This window comes from Macadamia integrifolia, chromosome 4 (assembly GCF_013358625.1).
Source record: "Macadamia integrifolia cultivar HAES 741 chromosome 4, SCU_Mint_v3, whole genome shotgun sequence".
NCBI lineage: Eukaryota > Viridiplantae > Streptophyta > Magnoliopsida > Proteales > Proteaceae > Macadamia > Macadamia integrifolia.
The window spans coordinates 13,722,773-13,733,056 of NC_056560.1; the positions used below are offsets into that span (position 1 = coordinate 13,722,773).

Below are 10,284 nucleotides of genomic sequence, written 5' to 3' on the forward strand. Positions count from 1 at the left end.
GCTTATTTCATCTCATAATGCGAAATTCCTATTCTCTTTGTTGATTTTCTTTCTTGAACATGAATTAAATTATATATAACTGTATTTTCTTCCATTCTTGATTTTTAACAAATCTCTCACTTTTATATAATTTCAATTTTTTTTTCAACAGGTTTAACAACATTTAAGGTTGATATTGAGATTCCAAAGTTGGTTCAAGTCTTTCTGGAATGCATAAGGCGAAAATGTTTGGTATTTTGTTTTTGCAAATGGGCTTGCATCAATTCAAAGTGTGGTAAAATTGGTAGTATTTCTATTGAAATTGCTTGAATTGAGCAACCAAATTTCAAACAAAAGAAAAGAAAATTTGCAGTCATGGATGCTTTTGAAGAATCAGAGAATGATATGGATATTTGGATGTTCTTTTCCAAGTCATTCGGCAGCATTTTACTACATGGGTTTTCTGCATCTTCGCACCTAATTTTGTTGCTAGTTTTATCCATTTTCTGGGTTTACAAGAGATGTATGATGCCTACCCTTGAAAACCCAAACACTATGTTGAAGAATACTTTGCACTATTTGTTAACCCTTACATCTTGCATGGGGTTGTCTTTGTATGATATTCTCCTATGCGTGTTGAACTACTTCTCTGGGAATAGATTTGGTTGGTCTGATCTAAAGGTTGTTATCCAGTTGGATTTTGCATCCCGATCACTCACTTGGCTTGTGATTTCTGCTTATTTGCACATCCAGTTTTCTCACTCAAGTGAGCGTAGGTTTCCTATTCTACTAAGGATATGGTGGGTCTTTTATTTCCTAATGTCTTGTTCCTATCTTGTTATACATCTTGGCTTGCATTGTAAACATTTTTCCTTACCATTCATACTATGGATCTCGGATGCTATATATATTATTGCTGGCATGATCTTTTGTTATGCTGGGTTGTTTGGCAAGAGGCAAGAAGATGAAGATTTTCATCTATTAGAGCATCTTTTGAAAATTAGTTCTAGTCAAAACAATGATGATGGGAGACAAGAATCAAGTGTCGGTGGAGAGAATGTAACTCTTTATGCAACTGCCAATTTTTTCAGTTATTTAACTTTTTCTTGGATGAGTCCTTTGCTTGCACTTGGATATAGAAAGACATTGGACATTGAAGATATTCCTCAACTTGCTAATTGTGATACTGCCAATGTGGTCTTTGCTCGTTTTAGAAATAAACTTGAATCTGATGGTAATGACATTGGCACTGGTGGTCAGGGAAGCACATTCAAGCTGGTGAAGGCATTAATTTTCTTAACCTGGAAAGAAATTCTATGGACAGCTCTATTCTCCATGGTATGCATATTGGCTTCTTATGTTGGACCATACCTTATTGATGCCTTTGTTCAATATCTTATCAACCCTCATCAACAGAAAGGCTATGCACTAGTGTTTATTTTCTTTATTTCAATGCTCATAAGGTGCTTTTTTGAGAGACACTTACAATTTCAATTGCGAATGATATCAATTAGGGTTCGTGCTGCTTTGTTCGCATTAATCTATAATAAGAGTCTCAGGCTTTCAAGCCAATCAAAGCAAGAACACACTAGTGGTGAAAACATAAATTTGATGAGTGTTGATGTTGAGAGGATTGCCTATTTCAGTTGGTATGTGCACGATATATGGAAGGTGCCTGTTCAAATTGTTTTAGCATTGTTGATCTTGTACAAAAGCCTTGGGCTTGCTTCACTTGTAGCTTTGGTTGCCACAATAATTTTGATGTTAGCAAATGGTCCACTAGGACAATTGCAGGAAAAATTTCAAGGGGAATTGATGGATTCAAAGGATCGAAGGATGAAGTTGACATCTGAGGCTCTGAGGAATATGAGGATTCTTAAACTTCAGGGTTGGGAGATGAAATTCTTGGCTAAGATAATTGAACTCAGGAACGTTGAAACAAGATGGTTAAAAAAGGTACTTTATACATCAGCTATAAGTTCCTTTGTGTTTATGTGTGGTCCTATGTTTGTATCCATGGTTACTTTTGGGTTCTGTGTGCTTATGGGAATACGATTAGAGTCAGGAAAGATTCTATCTGCACTTGCAACATTTGAGATTTTGCAGAGGCCCATTTATAATCTCCCAGACACTGTCTCCACTGTAGTGCGAACTAAAGTTTCCTTAGACAGGATTGTCTCATTCCTTTGTCTTGATGATCTTAATTTATGTATGATACAGAATTTTCCAAGAAGTAATTCCGATATTGCAGTTGAGATAGTCAAGGGAAATTTCTCTTGGGACATTCATTCTCATAATCTCACGTTAAAAGATCTTAGTATCCGAGTGTACCACGGCATGAAAGTGGCTGTTTGTGGTTCGATTGGGTCAGGCAAGTCAAGTCTACTTTCATGCATATTAGGGGAGATGCCAAATGTATCTGGAGACATTAAGTTGAATGGAACAAAGGCCTATGTAGCACAATCACCTTGGATACAAAGTGGTAAAATAGTAGACAATATATTGTTTGGCAAGGAGATGGATAATGAAAGGTATGAGATGATACTTGAAGCATGTTCACTGAAGAATGACCTAGAATTGTGGGCCTTTGGGGATCAAACTATGGTTGGGGATAGAGGGATCAACCTAAGTGGTGGGCAGAAACAAAGAATCCAGATTGCACGTGCTTTGTACCATGATGCTGATATTTATTTGCTTGATGATCCCTTTAGTGCTGTGGATGCTCACACAGGAAATCATCTATTTAAGGTAGTTGTTTTTAACCTCTACTTCTAAAGTTTCCACTGATGAAATTAGTTTGAAGCTATACATCTTATTGTTTACATCACTATTATGTTCATAAAAATCTAAGTTTGAACTAAAAATTGTCATAAAAAGAATGAAATCGTTACTCTACATTATTTGGATTTTTTAACTAAATGAATATTCATTTTTACTGCTTAAATATGAACATTTGAATTTTTGTGACAGGAGTGTTTGCTGGGGATTTTGGGTTCAAAAACAGTAATTTATGTTACACACCAACTAGAGTTTTTACATTCTGCTGATCTTATCTTGGTGAGAATATGACATCTTTCTTTTTACTTCGAAACCTTGTACCTGGCTTGAGAATGATTATTTACATTTTTTTTTTTATGCAGGTTATGAAAGATGGAAGGATAACTCAAACAGGAAAGTATGAAGAAATTCTTAGTTGTGGAACTGACTTTATGGCCTTGGTGGATGCACATGAGAAAGCTTTGGTAGAACTTAATTCTTCTAAACCCGAGGTTGATTTGGATAATCTAATAAATGATGAGGAAGATTGTATTATAATGTGTAGCCAAAATCCTATTCAAGATGATGAGGATAGAGAACCCAAAAATTACAACATAGAAAAATTGGTTGGGCTAGAAGGCCAGCCGGACCAAGAAGAAAAGAGAGAAAGTGGTGGTGTTCACTTTTCAGTCTACTGGAAATATGTTACCGCTATATATAAAGGGGCTTTAGTGCCATTAATATTGTTAGCACAAATTCTTTTTCAGCTTCTCTTAATTGTCAGTAGTTACTGGATGGTGTTGGCTACTCCCATTTCAGTAGATGTGAAACCTTATGTTAGAGAATCCACCCTTATCTTTGTTTATGTTGTTTTGGCCCTTGGAAGCTCTCTTTGTGTACTTATAAGGGCCATGCTTATTGTCACTGTTGGTTACAAGACAGGCACTCTATTTTTCAACAAAATGCATTTTTGCATTTTTCGTGCTACCCTATCATTTTTTTATTCTACTCCAAGTGGAAGGATTTTAAATCGGGTCAGTAAATATGCTTAATTACTTCATCCAAATGATTTTGTTTGATTTACATTAATTTTAATATAATTTTAAATTTAAATAAATTTATTTTTTGTGCACAGGCATCTGTAGATCAAAGTGCAGTTGATACTTCTATTCCACATCAAATTGAAGAACTTCTTATTTCAATCATGGAATGTCTAGGAACTATTGCAGTAATGTCACAGGTTACATGGCAAATGTTAATAGTTTTTATTCCGATGACTGTGATATGCATTTGGTATCAGGTAATTTTATATCTTCTTCCTATTCGTATGATTAAAATTTCAATTTAAGATTTGTATGTTTTTCCATGATTAATATACCATAATATAAGTTGATTCCAGCTATGTTTGATCAATGAATTTTGATTGTGCTTTCTTCAAACTAGTTTCGATTTCAAGTATGAAAGTGGTGATTAAACCTTAATATTTTTCTTAATTAGATATTTTTCATGTAAATAAATGTAAAGATTTCAATTTTAAAGCTTTTACCAAAAAAAAAAAAAAAAAAAAATCTTTAAAGCCTTCGTTTGGTAAAAAGGACCAAACAAGGTCAATTTATCAAAATGCACATAGATAAGCATGGTTGTGCTTTTGATATGCATAAAATACTTTGGATAAGAATAAAAATGTAAAAGGACTTATTAGTTATGTTGATAACTTCGTTAGTTGGAGCTCATACTAAAAATATTATAACAATTAATAGAAGTTAATAAACAATAAATTAATTTAAGTAATTTCTTATTTTTGCCATTGGCTAAATAGTAAATTTGTTAATACTTAATGTTAAATTAATTAGTAGATTAATTGGTAAAATAATTTTTTAATTAGTAATTTAATAAGTAATTCTCAATTATTAAATTTTAAGGATTAAAGGAAAGTTTTCATTGCAAAGCCTAGTCTTAGTAGTCCAATCTATTTCAGGTTATGTCGGGGGCTACTTAGCCTACTTTAGTCAAACCGACCATGTGATAGTTTCCCTACTTGGTTATGAGTTTTGTTTTGGACCCAATTTCTTTGTTATCGCCTACCATATATGGACTTCTACCCCTGTATTTTCAATAGTAATATTGATGTTGTTCAATGTTGTGAAAGTTGATTTCTTATACAATTAGATCTTGAATTTGATAGATGGATAGGTTGTAATTTGGACAACTCAAGTGGCAAAATTTGAGTCCCAATGGAACTGCCATGTGAAAGATATTTAGGCAATCAATAAAGCCTATAAAGGTGGACCTCATAACAACTAGTGTCATATTATTAATTAGTTTATAATTTTGAATTAGAAATCTTCCTCTATTTATTTCCATCTTTCTTGCTTTTCTCCATTTATATAGGGTTATGATTTATGCTAATATGCAAAAGCATTGCATTTAGCCCAAGTGATTGCTCATTCATTTGCTTTTAGCGACAGTGAACAAGTTCATAATGTCTAGTCCTTCAGTAATAAATTTAGTTTGGCAAAAGATTGTATATGGACACATGCGGTATTAATTGATTTTGAAATTTGATAATTTGATTGAAATTGATAAAGAAGAGAAAACGGATACCATAAATTTTGAATATAATTATGTTTATATTCAATAAATTTTTAATCCAAGAAATTAGGGATAGAAATTTTTTTGGTGTATAGTACATACTAGTAATGCATATGATTCAATCAACATGTAATAAAAATATTAAATACCAACTAATTAGAATGAAATATTTTCCTCCGAAGTTTCATGGTGTTGCTACTGAACATTTACCTATAAGCAACTCACATTAAGAAATCCATCATAATAAAAAGTGCATATCATTTTCTCACTATTTATACATTCCTTTCACATTTTTGTTACCTTTTGCCTAATTTCCTTTTCATGAACCTTGTCTTTTAGAAATACTACACATTTACAGCAAGAGAATTATCTCGGTTGATTGGAGTATGTCAAGCTCCAATTATACAACATTTTGCTGAATCTAGTTTAGGTTCATCCACGATTAGGTGCTTCGAACAAGAAGAGAGGTTTATGGATACAAACCTTGAGCTGGTGGATAGGTACTCTCAGCCTAAATTTCATTTCTCTGGTGCAATCGAATGGTTATGCTTTCGTATGGATATGTTAGCATCCATCACATATGCTATCTGTTTGGTTTTCTTGGTCTTAATGCCGAAGGGAGTACTAAATCCTGGTAATAAGTTGAACTTAACATCTTTTTAAATCATCCTTTTTTTTTAACAACACTGATTTATTGCTAATTTGAAAACATGATTTTGAGTTTATTTTTGTTTTATTTTCTCTTTTGAAGGTGTTATGGGTTTAGCTGTCACATACGGGCTCAGTTTCAGTTTGCATGGGGTCATTTGGGATCTTAGCAGTCTTGAAAATAAAATCATATCAATTGAAAGAATATTACAGTATACATGTATCCCTACAGAAGCCCCTTTGTTGGTGGAAGAAAACAGGCCAAGCTGTGAATGGCCATCACAAGGGAAAATTGATATTGTTGATCTAAAGGTAATCCCCAATCAAGGTTCCTTAAGTTTTTCCTGCTTATTTCCTCATTTTACCAAATAAACCCTTTAATGCCTAATCTTGTTGGATAGTTCTTCCTTCTCTTATAGAATTATATTAATCTTCATATTTTGATTATTTAATATGTATGTAGGTCCAGTATGCCCCACACCTTCCTTTTGTCTTACGAGGTATCACATGTTCTTTCCTCGAAAGGACAAAGATTGGCATCATTGGGCGAACAGGAAGTGGTAAATCAACTCTTGTGCATGCTCTCTTCCGCATGCTTGAACCTACAATTGGTCAAATTTTGATAGATGGTATCAACATCTCCAAGATTGGCCTTCATGACTTGCGGTCAAGATTAAGCATCATCCCACAAGATCCAATAATGTTCGAGGGTACTCTAAGAAACAATCTTGACCCACTTGAAGAGTACACTGATGCACAAATATGGGAGGTGAGTTTTGTTTTTTTTGAATAATTTTTAGTTAGTGACAAATATAATGTGAACTTATTTTCTACTTGCCGATGATTCCCACACAAAATAAACACATTGCAATTAATTGACTGGGACATATATCACTATGAACTCCTTTCTCGTGGTTATCTTTTCTAATTTCTCATTTAAATTTTGAAATCCTCACTAAGGTGTTGTAATCATTTCCTTGGATGTAATGATATTCTATGGGCTATTTTTAAGCTAAAAGATTCACTTAATTGGAAATGTGAAATGCCCTATTTTTAATACAATGTTTTTTATTTACACTTGTACCTTTTGCTATCTCATTTCATACTTGACTTAGCTCATCTTTATTCATCCCTTCTTCATCTTCTTGAATAATCAAACTAACATGATTTTTGTTTTCTTAGGCTTTAGATAGATGCCAGCTTGGAGATGAAGTTAGAAAGAAAGAAGGGAATCTTGATTCTATAGGTCGGTTTCTTCTCATATCTACTTCATACCAAATTTTCTCATCTTCAATTTATCCATACACAAATGCATAGTCCTTTTAAAATTCTTATTATATGATATCTCTAACTTCTAGTGCATAATCCAACCTCCTATCCCCCAATTTGGGGAAAAAGTTAATCAAATTAGATCATGAATAGCTCCATATGGTTGATGTTACAGTGACTGAAAATGGAGAGAATTGGAGCATGGGTCAAAAGCAACTAGTCTGTTTAGGGCGGGTATTGCTCAAAAGAAGCAAAGTGTTGGTACTTGATGAAGCTACTGCATCAATGGATACTAAGACTGACTCTCTAATTCAGCAAATGCTTAGGCAACATTTCTCAAGTTCCACTGTCATCACAATTGCACATAGGTTAACATCAATTCTTGATGTCGATATGGTCCTCCTTCTTGATAATGGTTAGTATCTAGTAATTAATGCACCACAATTGCTCTATTTAGTAACATGTCTTCTTTCCCTTTTCTAGTGTTTGCTTTATCAGATTGATATGGTTTCTTATCTTAAACAGGCCTTGTATTGGAATATGATTCCCCGGCCAAATTGCTAGAGATGAAGTCCTCGTCATTTGCAAAGTTGGTTAAGGATTATACTCGAAGATGAAGTTCTTAGTTTTTTTAAAAGCTAAATAATTGAGTTTTGAATATTCAAACGTGAACAGAAATTAGACTGTGATGTGTTGTTATTTTTTAAGTATAAAAAGAAAATTTGCTAGGATAAGACAGTGCAATAATTATCAAGGCTGCTTATAATCAATTGAATGGATGCTAGTGATCAGTTAAAGTATTAGGTGTAGATAAGGAGAGGTAAAGAGATCTTTTATTGATGCATTTCCATAAGCCTTTTGAGAAATATTAGTAGTCTTGCAATTCGCTTTAGACCACCACAAATATCTACCACCGAGGCAAGTAGGATAGAGATAAAATTTTATGAATAACTAGAGCCAAAGATCCCTTGTTCAACGTGTCAAAATTTATTGAAAATCAATAAAATGTATTTAGAAAAAAAAAAAAGAAGAACCGGGCAGTTAATTAGGGGTCATTGTTTCTTGCTTTAAATATCTATTCTGGGGCTTATTTGATTTGTCCAATAGGGAAAACAAGAATACAGAAGCAACAAAAATTATAACGTTACGATCTTTCAACCAAAAGGAAAAAGAACCTTTGGACCTATAAAGAGATGATCCATCCTTATCAAAGAGTACTGATAAACCGATAAGGTATGAGGTAAAAAGGTTCAAAACACTATTTTTTTAAACAAGGGAAATCCTTTTGATTCCGACTAATATTGATTGATCAAGATCATGCAGAATCGATTTAAATTAATCTCGAGTTTTAAAATTATATTTTCAAATGATAATATAATTTTCATCTCAAAAGACTGATCCGATCTGGTAAGAGGTGTGCATGGTCCGTATTATATCAAGGAAAAATTGAAAAGGTTAGTACGTAGAAAAATCACAAGTAGATCGAATATAATGAAACAAACCATATTAAAGTATAAAAGTCCCTATCAATAGCTACCTAGGCATCCTTCAATTTATTTCATTTAACTCATGAAAAGAGGACCCAACAACTCCACATTAAGTGTTTGCAAAAGTTCCTGTGCGTTGTTAGGAGCTGTGTTGTTAGAAACTTGTGGTTATATCTTTCCATTTTCATATGTAATCTGTGTTGTGCCTACCTACCTACCAAGTTAACATTAATTAATTGCCTTCCCTGGTGCAAGATCTGTTGGTTTTAACCACAATCACTCTTAACTAATTGCAGACAAATCTTAAGAAACTAATACAAAACTGAGGTAAAAAAAAAAAAACTCAAAGATCCACAAGTCGAAGCTACCACCACTAGTCTATCCTAGTGTTCGTAGTAGTTGTCTACCGCTGAGCTAGAAGCACATCTCGAAATTTAAGAGATTTAGATATAAAGTGAAGTGGATTTTGGGAAAAAAATCTTGAAAGGTAGGGTGACGCTATGATGCCGTGACATCGTGACCCATGTGCCCAAACATAGAGGAGGCAAAATAACCACCTTGCCCCTCCCCTCATAAAAGGAAGAAATCTTGATATTGTTGATGCTTCCCTATATATTCTCATTGGCCCCCACGTAAGTGTAAGGGTTATGCTACCTTTTAGAGAACACTCTCTTAGAAATTAATAATTGAATTTAAAATGATTTATAGTTAGTGAAATAATCATATAATTATATAAGGTTAGTTTCTATTTTTTGTTTTGAAACTTTCACTTCCTTTCCCTTTACTCTCTTGCAACTAAACATAACCTAGGGAGGGAGTTAAAGAGCATTTCAGAAAAATGAAAGTGGGCATCTGAAGTTGTTAGAACTTAGAAACCCGATGGGACCTATCCAAAAAAAAAAAAAACCAGAGGGGGCTCCGGTGTAATTCGAGTCAATCTGAAACATGTCCCATGTCGACTTTATCGGGTAGTCCTCTGATTCTAAACTTCGAATCTCTGGTTTCACTTCAACATGTATAATGGGACCAGTACGGGTGAGTCGTAAATCGTTGTGGGTCCATGCTGACCCTCAGCCATCGATAACGAAGCCGGTAGGCCCTGGGGTAAAAAATGTGCGTGTCTATCCTGTGCGATCCACGGTTTAGTCCCACATCGCCCAGTTTGGATGCCCCCTCTGTGCTTAAATGAAAAAACCCTACCTTTCCCTATCCTGTGCGATCCACGGTTTAGTCCCACATCGCCCAGTTTGGATGCCCCCTCTGTGCTTAAATGACAGCCCTACCTTTCCCTGATAAGCCGGTTTTGAGGGTGTGTTGGCAGACCCAAATTTGGTATCAAAGCCACACGATGATACTTCTATATAACTTCAGTTGGTATCAGAGCCACAAGATGATACTTCTATATAACTTCAAGCATTGGGGTTAGCGTGTAGTGTTGGTCTTCGGAGTTCGGACGTTCGGAGAGAAAAACCAACAGATCCTGCACCAGGCGGAGTTGCAGAGGTTTCGAAGCACAACTGCATCCACTTGCTTAAGCTAATGAATCGGTCTA

The 10,284-nt window shown here is 34.3% G+C and overlaps 1 protein-coding gene across 1 annotated transcript; it reads left to right on the forward strand.

Annotated features, from left to right (window-relative positions):
• Positions 1-900: 900 nt before the first annotated feature.
• Positions 901-7,921, forward strand: LOC122076256 (ABC transporter C family member 3-like). The gene is made up of 10 exons (XM_042641585.1): positions 901-2,727; positions 2,950-3,036; positions 3,120-3,770; positions 3,872-4,036; positions 5,668-5,962; positions 6,080-6,288; positions 6,440-6,745; positions 7,159-7,222; positions 7,421-7,660; positions 7,771-7,921. The coding sequence occupies exons 1-10, from the start codon at positions 901-903 to the stop codon at positions 7,860-7,862; spliced, it is 3,936 nt and encodes a 1,311-aa protein (XP_042497519.1). The 3' UTR covers positions 7,863-7,921.
• The last annotated feature ends 2,363 nt before the right edge of the window (positions 7,922-10,284 follow it).